This window comes from Cygnus olor, chromosome 2 (assembly GCF_009769625.2).
Source record: "Cygnus olor isolate bCygOlo1 chromosome 2, bCygOlo1.pri.v2, whole genome shotgun sequence".
Taxonomy (NCBI): Eukaryota; Metazoa; Chordata; class Aves; order Anseriformes; family Anatidae; genus Cygnus; species Cygnus olor.
The window spans coordinates 47928775-47944700 of record NC_049170.1 but is presented as its reverse complement, the minus strand read 5'-3'; the positions used below and the strand labels follow the sequence as shown (position 1 = coordinate 47944700).

Genomic DNA, 15926 nt, shown 5'->3' with positions numbered 1-15926 from the left:
AAAGCACCTTGCTGAGCTTCCAAATTTTTCCACAGAATTGCAGGGTGGATAGTTTTTTCCCATGCAGCAAGGCATTTCTGAAAGAGGTTGCACTGACCAGAAATGTGCACAGCTGGAACTATAAAGGCAGATAAAGAAGAAAAAGCCAATAAAAAGTCATTGGGATTACAGAAGGAAAGATAGCTGACCTTCAGAACTCCTGGCACCATAGTCTGTTAGATCTCCATCCACTGTTTCAGAGTTTGTCACCAACCATTTAATACCTTGCTCTGTTAATTGCCATTATTGCCTTCTTTTCCATCCTTCACTTTTGTCTTTGATTCATCTAAGGGAGACAGTGATGCTGTCAACGTAACCTTTCAGAAAGAGGTAACAAGGACTTCAGAGGAAAAGACTGCCTTCAGTTTCATTGACGAAGCAGTGAAGATCTTTCAGAACAGTTGTGCATTCCAAAAAGCCAACATCTCTTTTGCCTGTCCTGCTCCTGCTGCTGAATTTTCAGTGCCACACATACTCTCACTACATATTTAGACTAGCTGTGTTTCTTAAAGTACCTGCACTCTGTCCCTGCCCCAACATTACATTAATTCTTATGGGAAAAATTACTTTGCTACTAAGGAATTGCTAACCATCTCACTTTTAACAGACTCCATTCTTCATAGGGTGTGGCTGTTTAGCTATGTAGAGTTTCTTATAAAAAATTCTGCACAAAGGGGAGGGATGCTTCTAACAACTTCCACTGCTTTTAAAATAAATAAATGTATTTGTGTATCCCATCTTAGTGCTTATTGTTTACAAGTATTTGAAACTTACGGGTGACTACCACTTTAGAAACTTAGAGAAGGTATCATTGAGAATAAATGCTACTGGAACATCAGTAACACAGTATTGTCAAACACTCCCTTTTTTCCTGTATTATATTATTTTGTTGCCTAAGATAACCCAGCATTCACAAACATGAGAACTTCAGCTTTTGCACAAGCAGCAAAAGGAAATGATCCTCTATCATTACTGAACTTTGTGTTTAATGATAATTCTCAAAAATGAGAATTTCCTGTAACATAAACCTAAAAGAAACAGCATGGAAATAAAAGATAAATTTACTTTAAAATCTTAGGCCATTTTGAGTTCTGTTCCATGATTTTAAATGGCTATAGCTGGCAATATCAACTACAAGGCTCCAGGTTGGTACAAAGCAGAAAGATTGTCCTTTGGGAGGGGACTCAAGTCTGGATTAAATTGAAACCTGGCAGTACTTGCAAAGTACAGGTTAACCTTAAATGCTTAGGTAGTTGTAGCATTAGTACATCTACTTGTATAGCAGAATGCCAAGTCCTACACACACAAATAAAGGACGAAAGAGCAGGCCCAAACCATAAACAGCACTGCTGGGACAGAAGGCATGCAGAGATCCTTCTGAGAGAGAGCACACATTCTTGTTGCAGTAAGCCTGGGCAATGCCAAAATGCTACAGCTCAGCCTGTATTTAAAACCAACACTAGCAACCATAATTAAGAAAGCAACTCAAGACAGAAAGCAGGATATCTGAGAGTTAAGAACAGTGTTTCTACAAAGAAGTGACTGTTACCACAGCAAAGGTAATTGCATGCAGCTGGTCTGTAGTACTTCAGGACCTAGAACAATTTTGCTCTAAAGCTGAAAATCATGTGATTTAAAAGAGAAAAAAATACGTGACTTCATTACAAAAAGGTGGAAATCCCTCCTCCCCCCAAACATGGCATTTTTTGTTAAGTTCTAAATGCAATACAGTTTTGTGTCAGTAAAATACAGTTGTCATATAATAGTGTCCTATTGTAGCTCTGCCTTTTGGATTCAATTATATTCAAATTATGTATTTTACATGGTACGTTTCATGTACTACAATTTTAACATGTATCTGTAAACAATAACACTTTTGCTTCAATCCTATCAAAGTGCATTTTAGAAGATCACAAAGCTTTGAAAATGTCTATGTGCTTCTGCAGAGTAGCTGGCTTCACAGGAACAGGATCCAAATGCACTGGACACATGGAACCATGTGCTCCAATCATAGCTACTCTACATGCAGTGATGTATGTGCACCACTGCTTCAAAGCAATGTACTCCAGCCTCCAGCCTCAAAGAAAAGATCTGAAATAGGCATCATACTAAAACTAAACTAAAACTAAAACCATTGCCTCTACATCCTTCTCCTGGCCCTGAGAGACATAAATTGACAGCATAGGGTGTGTGTCACTGAAAAATGGAAAACAGGCAGGAGTTTGTGGGAAGCAGAAGAAGGAGGAAATAAAATTTAAAAAGTGGACCAGGACTGGCTTTAGTCAAGGAGAAAGCAAAGAGAGACAGCTGCACAGGCAGCGGTTCTCATAAGGCATCTAAATATTCCGACATTCCTATGTCGGAATCTATGAACAAGCTATTTTGTGTGCACTGAAACAGGCAAGGACTTACTCTTGGAGCACAATATGCTTCTAAAACAGTCAGTCTTCAACTCCAGACACAGCATGTCAGCTGGTCCTGCTGCCAGCATGGAGTAATCACTACACAGAGGTTTGCACCTAATGTAAATGGTATGGTCTCTCCCAGCAACAGGAAGTGCCACTCCTCCACTCATTGCAGCAAGTCCTTGGCCTAGCAAAATTCAAGCTACTTATGTCTGGCTGAAAAAACGTGTCAAGTCTAGAATAGAAGGAATGGCAAGATCAGAGGGAGGGAAAGTGTAAGAGTTAGTTGCCTAGATAGCTGTCAGTCCTCATACAAGAGGTCAGAAGGAGGCAAAGACAAGGGCACACATGTAACTCTGTGTAATTATAAGCTAGACCACGTGGAACCCCATTCTGGCATTTTCTAAATCATGAATGTATGGCTTGGCATCTAAGATTTCTTATAGCTTTTTCTAGCACTTTGTAAACATAAATGGTCATGTCCATTCACTTTCCATTTTACATTTTATCATCATATGTTTAATCAATAAAATATATTAAAAAGAAGACCATAAGCTTAGAAAACATCCAAAATTCATTTAAATGTATGCTGTGGAACTTGTAAGTTCTGCACAGTACTCACTCCATTTTTTTTTTTTTTTTGAAGCTAGGTTAGAAGCTGCTTGCATATTCTTAATGTAGATAAACAGGAGGCTTTATAAGCCAGCAGTGCCTACAAGAACATTTCTTCCTCACCCTCAGTTGATAAGATCTGGTAGTATTTCAGGTAGGCTGTCTTTATTATCCTAATAATGATCTTTAATATTATGATACTTCAACTCCTGCCAAAACATTCTTTTTCTGTGCCAAGATTTCATGAACTAATGAAGTATATAGTTCTCTATTTAATGGCAGACTGCTGGTCGTGGAACTAAGCATCTTCCCTTCCCTTCCCTTCCCTTCCCTTCCCTTCCCTTCCCTTCCCTTCCCTTCCCTTCCCTTCCCTTCCCTTCCCTTCCCTTCCCTTCCCTTCCCTTCCCTTCCCTTCCCTTCCCTTCCCTTCCCTTCCCTTCCCTTCCCTTCCCTTCCCTTCCCTTCCCTTCCCTTCCCTTCCCTTCCATTCCCTTCCCTTCCCTTCCCTTCCCTTCCCTTCCCTTCCCTTCCCTTCCCTTCCCTTCCCTTCCCTTCCCTTCCCTTCCCTTCCCATCAACTAGAAGATAGCCAAGTCTCCAGTTTGGATTCTGATAGAGTTGACTGGCTTTCGGCAGATGTCTCAAATCAGATGATGATAGATAAGATTTGCTAGTATCTTCTCTTTGGCCCATCTGCAGAGTTACAGGTGAGAAGTTGAGTAGACTATGACACTTGCCTACTACCCAGGGATTCCTCCTCTTTTATAGTATGCTCCCTAGATGTGTTTTTGTGGCCCTACTGCTGCATTCTGACACCCCATTAGCCACTTTACCCACACTCTACTGCAGTTTGTGTAGGGGTGTGGGATGCTGTGTACAGTCAGTCAAATACATTTCTTGCACAGGGGCTTGCCTGTTCTTTTCTGTTGGGCTGTAAGCCTCACTGCCAAATCCAGAGAAAACTGTAGAAGTCAGCCAAGCTTAGACACCTCTTGTTTTAGTAAGAAACAAAGTGCTTAAGTGCTTTTGTGTAAAAAGATAAGCTATTAAGGATCTTCCCTTCTTTTGAGACGAAGCAGTATTTATGTAAGTGGTATGCAATAGCATAATTAAAATACCTCAGATGAGCAGAAAATATTAAAACAGAAGTACATTCAGTCCAGAAATTAAAGAAAACTCAAAACTGATCTACGAAGGCCACATTTCCAGTAAAGACTAAACTAGCTTCTGATTTGGCAGAACATTTGATCACCACTATGTTATACCTTTAACTCATTTTGCTAAGAGAAGCAGTGAACTTTTCTAAAGTCTCCTTAAAGGACATAATCAAACAGGCTCCCAATTCTTCATTTGTCTCCTGAACAGCTGCATCATAACTGCCAAAGAGGGGAGTTGAAGCCTTCACATCCTCCCGATTTCCTTGGAGTAAAATGATATTAAGCTCCTCCGCTATTCTTTCATATTTTTGGTGATCAAATCTGCAGAGACTGGCATCATCAATTGGGTAGCTGATGCCAATAGGGTAGCAGTCCACTGGAACTGGAAACTCCACATTTTTCAGCATTGGCAATTCACAGAGAAATGTGAAAAGGTGTTTAAGTGCTTCAGATGACAGTGGGTTTCCAAGAAATTTAAAATCCTGTAGTTTATAACAAGGGCTTAAGCCTAAAATCAGCATGTTGACATGACTATCTTGGATATTACAGTCCTCCAAGATAAGACTCCTAAGGACTGAAGAGGAATGGCTAAGAAGTTTAAAGAACGTTGATGGGTAAAGGTCGGGTATATCATGCCCACTCAGATCCAGGGTTTCCAAGTGATAAGAATGGAAGCTATTGGCTAAATAGGCCATATCGTCATGGTTCAATGAGCAGTTAGAAACATCCAGCATCTTCAGCGGAGTTTTTAGTGGGCTGCAGAATTAAAAAAAAAAAAAGAAAAAAAAAAGTTTTATTTCATAAAACATTGAAAAACTACAAATTTTCACACAACTATCCACATTACGAATGCAGCCATATGCCACATTCATTATTTTATTAATCTCTTTTGAGAAACAGAAGCGTGTTCCAACGATGACATATTTTGCTCCTGCAATCAGTTCTGTAAATTATCTCCTACCTTACATGACTCATAGAATGCCTTGGGTTGGAATGGAACTTAAAGATCATCTAGCTGCATCCCCCCTGCCATGGGCAGTATGCCAACGACTAGACCACATTGCCCAGTTGGTTGACTCCAACTGTTTTGGTTTAGAGAGTATTCATTTGGGAACATACTATGTGTATATTATGTAAACTGTTCTGAACATATAATTGATTAATATTAATTGATTAATCTGAATTAATATCAGGTCACTACTACCATGAAAGCATTGGTGGCTTCTTTAGAAAGCTATTACCATTCAAGAGGTTTGTATCATGTCCATTAAGGAAGGATTCATTCCAAGATGAAAGCCAATCAGAATTCTAGCAAAACATCAGATTTTATTTCTAGTTTTGTCTCTATTTTATGTTTTTAAATGCCCAAGAGGGCATAGCCGCCATTTTGCAGCCACTCGCCAAGGCAATCGCCTCCGGGGCAGACTCGTTCTGCAGCGGAGCGCGGGATCGAGGCTGGCAGGGCCTTTCTTCCGGCATCGAGGCCACTCAAGACAGCCGAGGGAGCCGCCAGGACCCGGCAGCCCTCGCGAGGGAGGCTGACGAGGCGCGGGCGGAACCAGCAGCGCCCCCTCCCTGACGTTCAAAGCAGCCCCTAGGGAGCGCAGCGACCAGGACGGGCAAACAGGGCATGGCGCCTCAGTCAGGGCAATGTGCGCAGGCAGGGCATGCTCAGACGGGGCAGGGCTTTCCTCCCCGCTCAGGAGAACAGCTCATCTACCGGCTGTCTACCTATAGCTAAACCGCCATGGTCTGCACTAGGCAGAAAGCGCTTTTTAGAAAGTCTGTGGCGACCCAGAATGAGTGCTTGCTCAAAAATGTGGCAGTTCGGGTCTCTGGATGCAGGGAGTGCCTGAGCCTGTTGCTGCCGTCTTGAGGGTGGCAGAGGCACAGTGTGTGTGAGGTGTGAGCAGGTGGATGACCTGGTCAGCTTGATGGCAGAGCTCAAGGAGGAGGTGGAGAGGTTAAGGGCTATCAGGGAGTGTGAGAGGGAGATAGACTGGTGGAGCAAGTCCATGCAAGGCCTGAAAGAAAGGCACCGTCGTGATAGACCCCAAGCAGTGGTTGACCCTCTGCCCTGTTGCTGTCGGGCAGAGGGAGGGGACCTAGGAGATGGAGAGGAATGGAAACAGGTCCCTACTTGGCATCGCAGGGAACCCCCCTCCCTACCAGCCTCACCTTTCCAGGTGCCCTTACGCAACAGGTTTGAGGTCCTGGAGCTTGAGAGACTGGTGGGTGAGGATGAGGTGGAAAGTCCACCCAGGAGAATGCCTAGGGCAAGGAAGTCAACTCCACTCCTCAAGACTGCCTCCACTAAGAAAGAAAGAAGGGTAATTGTTTTAGGTGACACCCTTCTCAGGGGAACAGAGGGCCCTATATGTCGGCCTGACCCTGCCCATAGGGAAGCCTGATGCCTCCCTTGGGCCTGGGTCAGGGACATTGCCAGAAACCTTCCTAACCTGGTTCGCCCCTCTGATTACTATCCTCTATTGATAGGTGTTGTGGTTTAGCCCGGCTGGCAGTCAAACACCACACAGCCGTTCGCTCACCCTCCCCCCTCCCTCTCCGGGATGGGGGAGAGAAATGGGAAAGTGAAGTCTGTGAGTTGAGATAAAGACAGTTTATTAAGACAGGGAAAAGAATAACAACAATAATAATAATAACAACAGTATTAATAGTAATAATGTGTACGAAATAAGTGATGCACAATGCAATTGCTCACCACCCATTGACCGATGCCCAGCCTATCCCCGAGCAGCCGGCCCCCCCTCCACCCCGGCTAGCCACCCCTATATATTGTTCAGCATGACGTCAGATGGTATGGAATACCCCTTTGGCCAGTTTGGGTCAGCTGTCCTGGGTCTGTCCCCTCCCAGCTCCTGCTGCATCCCTAGCCTGCTCGCTAGCAGGACAGAGAGAGGCTGAAAAGTCCTTGGCTTGGTGTAAGCACTGCTCTACAACAATTAAAACATCAGCATGTTATCAGCGCTCTTCTCATTCTAATCCAAAACATAGCACCCTGCCAGCTACTAGGAGGAAAATTAACTCTGTCCTAACTGAAACCAGGACAATAGGCCAGGCTGGCAGTGATGAAATTGCTGAGAGAAGCCTGAAGGCTATCAAACGGGACTTTAGGGGACTGGGACGATTAGTAGATGGAGCAGGAGTACAGGTGGTGTTTTCCTCCATCCCTACGGTGGCAGGGAGGGGAACAGAGAGGACATGGAAAGCCCACCTGATAAACACATGGCTCAGAGGCTGGTGCCAACACAGAAATTTTGTGTTTTTTGACCACGGGGGGCTTTACTCAGCACCTGGCCTGATGGCCACAGACGGGTCCCGCCTATCTCTAAGGGGAAAACAGATACTAGTCCAGGAGCTGGCAGGGCTCATTGAGAGGGCTTTAAACTAGGTAAGAAGGGGGACGGGGATGAAATAAGTCTCGTTAGAGGTGTGCCAGTGGGAATAAAGTCAGGGCTGGGGGAGAAGGCAATAGTCCAACTGAAGTGCATCTGCACTAATGCAAGTAGCATGGGCAACAAACAAGAGGAGATGGAAGCCGTCATGCAGAAGGCAAGCTATGACTTGGTTGCCATCCCTGAAAAGTGGTGGGACCACTCTCATGACTGGAGTGCTGCAATGACTGGCTATAGGCTCTTCAGAAGGTACAGGCAGCACAGAAGGGGTGGTGGTGTGGTTCTCCATATTAGATAGTGTTTTGATGTTGTGGAACTCAAGACTGGGAATGATAAGGTTGAGTCCCTATGGGTTAGGATCAGCGGGAAGGCCAACAAGGCAAGCATCCTAGTGGGGGTCTGTTATAGACTGCCAAATGAGGATGAGGAGACGGATGAGGAGTTCTACAGGCAGCTGGCAGAAGTTGCGAAATCATCAGCACTTGGTCTCTTGGGGGACTTCAACTTCCCAGACATAAGCTGGAAATACAATACAGCTCAGAGGAAGCATTCTAGGAGGTTTCTAGAGAGCGTGGAGGTTTCTGGAGAACATAGTTTCCTGACGCAGCTGGTTAGTGAGCCTACCAGAGGGGGTGCCCCACTAGACCTGCTGTTCACAGAGAAGGACTGGTGAGAGATGTGGTGGTTGGGAGCTGTCTTGGGCAGAGTGATCATGAAATGGTTGGTTTCTCTATTCTTGGTGAAGTCAGGAGGGGTATCAGTAAAACTGCTGTCTTGGACTTCTGGAGTGCAGAATGTGAGTTGTTCAGGACACTGGTTGGCCGAGTCCCTTGGAAGGCAGTTCTGGAAAACAGAGGAGTCCAGGAAGGCTGGGTACTCTTTAAGAAGGAAATCTTAAAGGCTCAGGAGCAGTCTGTCCCCATGTGCCCAAAGGCAAGCTGGCACAGTAGAAGACTGGCCTGGCTGAACAGAGAGTTGTGGCTAGATCTTAGGGAAAAAAAAGAGGGTTTATGACCTTTGGAAAAGAGGGCGGACCACTCGGGGGGACTATAAGGATGTTGTAAGGCTGTGCAGGGACAAAATTAGAAAGGCCAAAGCTCATCTGGAGCTTAATCTGGCTACTGCTGTTAAAGATAACAGAAAATGTTTTTATAAATACATAAACACGGAAAGGAGGACTAAGGAGAATCTCCATTCTTTACTGGATGCAGGGGGAAACTTAGTGACAAGAGATGAGGAAAAGGCTGAGGTGCTTAATGCCTTCTTTGCCTCAGTCTTTAACGGCAAGACCAGTTGTTCTCTGGATACCCAGTACCCTGAGCTGGTGGAAGGGAATGGGGAGCAGAATGTGGCCCTCATAATCCATGATGAAATGGTTGGCAACCTGCTAGAGCACTTAGATGTACGTAAGGCAATGGGGCCAGATGGGATCCACCTGAGGGTACTGAGGGAACTGGCGGAAGAACTGACCAAGCTGCTTTCCATCATTTATCAGCAGTCCTGGCTATCAGGGGAGGTCCCAGTTGAATGGTGGCTAGCAAACGTGATGCCCATCTACAAGAAGGGCCAGAGGGTAGACCCAAGAAACTCTAGGCCTGTTAGTTTGACTTCAGTACCAGGGAAGCTCATGGAGCGGATTGAGTGTCATCACGTGACACTTGCAGGGCAACCAGGCAATCAGCTCCAGTCAGCATGGGTTTATGAAAGACAGGTCCTGCTTGATGAACCTGATCTCCTTCTATGACAAAGTGACGCGCTTAGTGGATGAGGGAAAGGCTGTGGATGTGGTCTACCTTGACTTCAGTAAGGCTTTTGACACCGTTTCCCACAGCACTCTCCTGAAGAAACTGGCTGCTCATGGCTTGGACTGGCATACACTTCATTGGGTTAAAAACTGGCTGGGTAGCCAGGCCCAAAGAGTCGTGGTGAATGGAGTTAAATCCAGTTGGAGGCCGGTCACTAGTGGAGTCCCCCAGGGCTCAGTACTAGGGCCAGTTCTCTTTAATATATTTATCAGTGATCTGGACGAGGGGATTGAGTGCACCCTCAGTAAGTTTGCAGATGACACCAAGTTAGGTGTGTGTGTCGGTCTGCTCGAGGGTAGGGAGGCTCTGCAGGAGGATCTGGATAGGCTGGAGCGATGGGCTGAGGCCAGCTGTATGAGGTTCAACAAGGCCAAGTGCTGGGTCCTGCACTTGGGGCACAACAAACCCAAGCAGCGCTACAGTTTTGGGCCCGTCGCTACAAGAAGGATATTGAAGTGCTCGATTGTGTCCAGAGAAGGGCTATGAAGCTGGTGAGGGATCTGGAGAACAAGTCTTAAGAGGAGCAGCTGAGAGAGCTGGGGTTGTTCTGCCTGAAGAAGAGGAGGCTCAGGGATGACCGTATCGCTCTCTACAGGTACCTTAAAGGAGGCTGTAGCAAGGTGGGGATTGGTTTATTCTCCCACGTGCCCGGTGATAGGACGAGGGGGAATGGGCACCAGTTGCGCCAGGGGAGGTTTAGGTTGGATATGAGGAAGAACTTCCTTACTGAAAGGGCTGTTAGGCATCGGAATGGGCTGCCCAGGGAAGTGGTTGACTCACCATCCCTGGAGGTCTTTAAAAGACGTTTAGATGTAGAGCTTAGTGATATGGTTTAGTGGAGGACTTGGTAGTGTTAGGTCAGAGGTTGGACTAGGTGATCTTGGAGGTCTCTTCCAGCCTAGATGATTCTGTGATTCTGTGATTGTTCTGAAGTTTCAAAAAGACCTTCTGATGAAGAAGGTGGTTGGAAGTGAACCTGAAATTATATGCAAATATTATAGTTGAATATAAAATAGTCCTGATGGGTGAAAATCAAAACAGATCCCTTTCATATGTACTGAAACTCAGTGAGAATTTGGCCACAGACCTCAGCTGGATCAAGGTTAGAAACTCATTATTTATTTCTGTCAATATAAGCAGTGTGCCAATCACAACATTTAAATGAATACCTTCTTTGTACAGGTGGGATTTTAGACTAAGCTGATTTGTCTCAAAACTTTTGTCTGGCTTCTTTTAGATGGTTTGAAAAGCATACAGTCAACATTTATTTTCATTTCAAATATGACCACTGTTCACTGCCAGCTTGTTATTTTTAAGAACTGACATTTTTTACAGGTATTTATCATGAATATGCATAGGTTAGCTTAATTTCCAGTAGAGAAAAGCATCAGATCTCTCTTGCCCTGAAACTGACAGACAAAATGAACAACTGAAACCAAAGTTTCAAATTAAAGTTACAGAATCATATAATCATTAAGGTTTGAAAAAATCTCCAATATCATCTGGTCCAACCATCCCCCACTGCCAATGTCAGCCACTAAACCATGTCCCTAAGTACATTGTCCAACCTTTTCTTAAACACCACCAGGGATGGTAGCTCCACCACCTCCCTGGGCAACTTGTTCCGATGCCTCACTACTCTTTCTGAGAAGAAATGTCTCCTAATTTCCAACCTAAACCTCCCCTGGTGCAACTTGAGGCCATTCCCTCTAGTCCTATCACTAGTTATCTGTGAGAAGAGGCCGACCCCCAGGTCCCCACAACCTCCTTTCAGGTAGTTGCAGAGAGCAATAAGGTCTCCCCTGAGCCTCCTCTTCTCCGGACTAAACAACCCCAGTTCTCTCAGTTGCTCCTCACAGGACTTGTGTTCCAGACCCTTCATCAACATCGTAGACCCTCTCTGGACACTCTTCAGGGCATCAATGTTTTTCCTGTAGTGAGGAGCCCTAAACTGAATGCAGTACTCAAGGTTCCGGCCACTCTGCCCCAAGTCTGTAGTGTTGCATGGGGCTGCTGTGGCCAAAGTGCAGGACCCTGCACTTAGCGACATTGAACATCGTCCTGTTGGCCTCTGCTCATTGACCCATCTTGACCAGGTCCCTCTGCAGGGCCTTCCTACCCTCCGGCAGATCAACACTTCCCGCCAACTTGGTGTCATCTGCAAACTACTGAGGGTGCACTCAATTCCCTCATCCAAATCATCAATAAAATATTGAAGAGGATGAGCCCCAACACTGACCCCTGGAGAACACCACTGGTGACCCCGTCACCAGCTGGATTTAACTCCATTCACCACCACCCTCTGGGCCCAACCATCCAGCCAGTTTTCAACCCAGCAAAGAGTGTACTTGTCCAAGCCATGGGCTGCCAGCTTCTCTGGAAGAATACTGTGGAAGACTATGTCAAATGCTCTGCTGAAGTCTAGGTAGACTACATCAACAGGCTTTCCCTCATCCACCAGGCGGGTCACCTGGTCATAGAAGGAGATGAGGTTGGTAAGGCAGGACTTGCCTTTCATGAACCCAGGCTGGCTGGGCCTGATCCCCAGCTGTGTGACTGCATTCAAGATGACTTGTTCCATGACCTTTCCTGGCACCGAGGTCAGGCTGACAGGACTGTAGTTCCCCACATCCTCCTTATGACTCTTCCTATAGATGGGCGTCACATTAGCAAGTCTCCAGTCATCTGGCACCTCTCCGGATGACCATGACCACTGATAGATGATGGAAAACGGCTTGGCAATCACATCCACTAGCTTCCTCAGCACCCTCGGGTGGATCCCATCTGGCTCCATGGACTTGTGACAGTCCAGGTGGAGCAGCAGCTCTCTTAACTCTTTCCACCTGAACTGTGGGGGTTTTCTTCTGCTCCCCGTTGCAGACTTCCGGGTTGAGGTGCTGAGTACCCCACGGATAACTGGTCTGACTAGTAAAGACAGATGTAAAGAAGGCATTAAGAACCTCAGCCTTTTCCTTATCCTCAGTAGTCATGTTCTTCCCTGCATCCAGTAAAGGATGTAGATTCACTTTGGACCTCCTCTTACCATTAATATATTTGTAAAAACATTTTTTGTTATCCTTAACCATAGTGGTCAGGTTGGACTCGTGCTGATTTTTTCTCTGCACATGCTGGCAACTTCCTTGTACTCTCCCCGAGTTGTCTGTCCCTTATTCCACTGGATATAAACTCTCTTTTTCCTCCGGAAACTCAGCAAAAGTTCCCTGTTCAGCCAAGCTGGTCTTCTTCCCCACTGGCTCATCTTACGGCATGCAGGGACAGCCTGCTCCTGCACCTTGAAGACTTCCTTCTTGAGCAGCATCCAGCCTTCCTGGATGCCTTTGCCCTTCAGAACTGACTTCCAAGGGACCCTCCCTACGAACATCCTGAACAGTTCAAAGTCTGCCCTCCAGAAGTCCAAGGTAGCAGTTTTACTGACCTGCCTCCTGATTTCACCAGGAATAGAAAACCCTACCTTTTGTGGTCACTCTGCCCAAGACAGCTCCCAACTACCACATCTCTCACCAGTCCTTCTCTGTGAACAGCAGGTCTAGTGGGGCACCCCCTCTGGTATGTCACTAACCAGCTGAGTCAGGAAGCTATTTTCCGCACACTCTAGGAACCTCCTAGACTGCTTCCTCAGGGCTGTATTGTATTTCCAGCTTATGTCTGGGAAGTTGAAGTCCCCCATGAGAACAAGTGCTGGCGATTGTGCGACTTCTGCCAGCTGCTTGTAGAATGCCTCATCCATCTCTTCGTCCTGGTTTGGCAGTCTATAACAGACCCCCACCAGCATGTCTGACTTGTTAACAATCCTCCTGATCCTTATCCACAGGGACTCTACCTTATCATTCTCAGCCCTGAGCTCAACAACATCAAAACACTCCCTAATATAGAGAGCCTCGCCACTGCCCCTCCTTTGTTGCCTGTCCTTTCTGAAGAGCTCATAGCCATCCATTGCACTGCTCCAGTCGTGCGAGTGGTCCCACCATGTTTCAGTGATGGCAACTAAGTCACAGTTTGCCTGCTGGATAATGGCTTCCAGCTCCTCCTGTTTGTTGTCCGTGCTGTGTGCATTGGTGTAAACGCACTTCAGTTGCACCATCATCCTCACCCCCAACCCTGGCATTGCTCCCCCCGGGCTCACCTCTCTTGAGCCTCATTTCATCCCCATCCCCCTTCATACCTAGTTTAAAGCCTTCTCAACAAGCCCTGCCAGCTCTTGGGCTAGTATCTGTTTCCCCCTTTGAGACAGGTGGGAACCAGCTGCAGCTATCAGGCCAGGTGCTAAGTAAACCTCCCCATGGTCAAAAAAAAACAAAATTCCTGTGATGGCACCAGCCTCCCAGCCATGCATTTATCAGCTGGGCTTTCCAGGTCCTCTTGGTATCCCTCTCTGCCACTGAAGGGATAAAGGAAAACACCGCTCCATCCAGTAACCGCCCCAATCCCCTGAAGTCCCTTTTGATAGCCTTCAGGCTTCTCTCAGCGATTTCATTGCTGCCAGCCTGACTTATCAGTAAGGGATAATAATCAGAGGAGCAAATCAGGCAAGGAATGTGCTTGACTTGGGCCCCTGGGAGGCAGCAGACTTCCCTACAGGTAGAGTCTGGCCAACATATGGGGCCCTCTGTTCCCCTGAGAAGGGAGTATCCTACAACGATTACCATTCTTTCCTTCTTGGTGGAGGAAGTCTCGAGGCACAGTGTCAACTTCCTTGCCCTAGACAACCTCCTGGGTGGACCTTCCCCCACGTCCTCATCTACCCATCCCTTAAGCTCCAGAGCCTCAAACCTTGTAAAGGAGGTGAGGCTGGTAGGGAGGGAGGCTTGCTTGCAATGCTGAGCAGGGACCCATTTCTATTCCTCTCCATCTCTTAGGTCCCCTACCTCTGCCTGACAGCTACAGGGGGTCCACCACTGTTTGGGGTGTATCACTCTGGTGCCTTTCTTGCAGGCCTTGCAGGGAGTTGCTCCACACTCACTGATGGTCCTTAATCTCTCCACCTCCTCCTTGAGCTCTGCCACCAGGCTGATCAGATCCTCCAGCTGCACACCTCATGCAGTTGGTATCTCTGCCACCCACCATTGGCAGCAACAGGCTCAGGCACTCCCTGCAGCCAGAGACCCGAACAGCCCCATTTTGGGGCTGGCGGTTGGTCTGGGTTGCCACAGTCTTTTTGGCAGTAGCTTTCTGCCTGGTGGAGACCATGGCTGGGTTTGCTGTCTGGGATACAGATGATAGGTGAGCCAGTCCCCTGAGTGGGGAGGGATACTCTGCCCAGCCTGCTTGTCCTGCCTGTATGAACTGCTGCACAAACCAACCCACCATACCCTGACTGACTCGCCAAGTGACTTCCACTTCTCCCCCAAAATACTCTTCCCTAGCTTCCTGCTGCTCTTTCTCACAAACACCCTGAGATACACACAATTCCCTTATTCTACAAGGTTCTCAAATTGCTGATGGCACTAATGACTGTTCTTTACATTCTGGCTGAAAGCAGGGTGACCAAGTTACCTGAGCAGTTTCTGTATTCTTCCTGTGAGTATAGAAAATGCCAGACTCAGCTCAGTCAGTTGTGTCATTTCACCCATCTTTTCTCCAATGGTAGTAAGCATCAGTTCATCTGTAGCTGTGTGTCTCTGCACATTAAATGTTCGTGCTGGCAAGGTCAAGGACATCAGTAGAGGGAAGTGGATGCTGTTGAAGAGTATTTCCAAGTGTTCCATTTCCAGGCGAACATTGTGAACTACTTCCAGTTTGCGCAACAAAGAGGGGTCAGTGAGCTTTATGATACAGAAGAATTTCTGCAAAGCCAAGTTGTCAGCTCTGAATGCCACACAGCAGATCTTCAGTGGACAATAACACTTCTGCAACAGGGCCTGCATTACCAGCTCATAGTTGCGTTCTGTAACAAACAAGTCAACTAGCACATCAATACTGATTTTAAAGGTACATGGCTTGCATTGCATTTGTTGCAGGTCAACCAGCAGTTCTAAGCAAAGCTTAGAGAGCAGCTCTGTCCTGGCCCACCTCCCCATTGGCTTCTTACAGTCACAAAACTGAACTTCAACATCTTTTATACCTGTCAGGTCCACTATTTTCAACCTTTTCACACAGGGAGAAGGATGATGCAGGACATAGTCTCTCAGCCCTGTAAGACAGCTTTCCAAGCACACTGAGCATGTTCTGTGGCTCAGGTCTTCCTGGTAGTCCATAGTAGTTCCCAGAAGTTTTCCCATGTTAAAGTCGACAAGCGGCCAGTTCTTTACCAAGTCATGAATCACTTCCCCTTGCTCTAACAAATAGCTTGCTTTAAAAAGGAGAGGAAAAAGATTATGGGCAACACTGCTGAGACTCTTCCTTGCAAACTCTGCATTTGACACAAATGCTTCAGCGCTAAGGAATCGGAGAGACTTCATTGTTGCTTTGGGCTTCTTGCCGTTATGAAGGGTGACTTCTGTGTTTAACTAAAGATCCTAGTTGCTTATCACCT

At 46.5% G+C, this 15926-nt stretch overlaps 1 protein-coding gene across 1 annotated transcript; it reads right to left on the bottom strand.

The window, feature by feature from the left end:
• Window positions 1-4322: 4322 nt before the first annotated feature.
• Window positions 4323-15852, bottom strand: LRRC14B (leucine rich repeat containing 14B). Its single transcript, XM_040548919.1, has 2 exons — window positions 14948-15852; window positions 4323-4968 (listed from the first exon to the last, which is right to left on the bottom strand). The coding sequence occupies exons 1-2, from the start codon at window positions 15850-15852 to the stop codon at window positions 4323-4325; spliced, it is 1551 nt and encodes a 516-aa protein (XP_040404853.1).
• Between the last annotated feature and the right edge of the window lie 74 nt (window positions 15853-15926).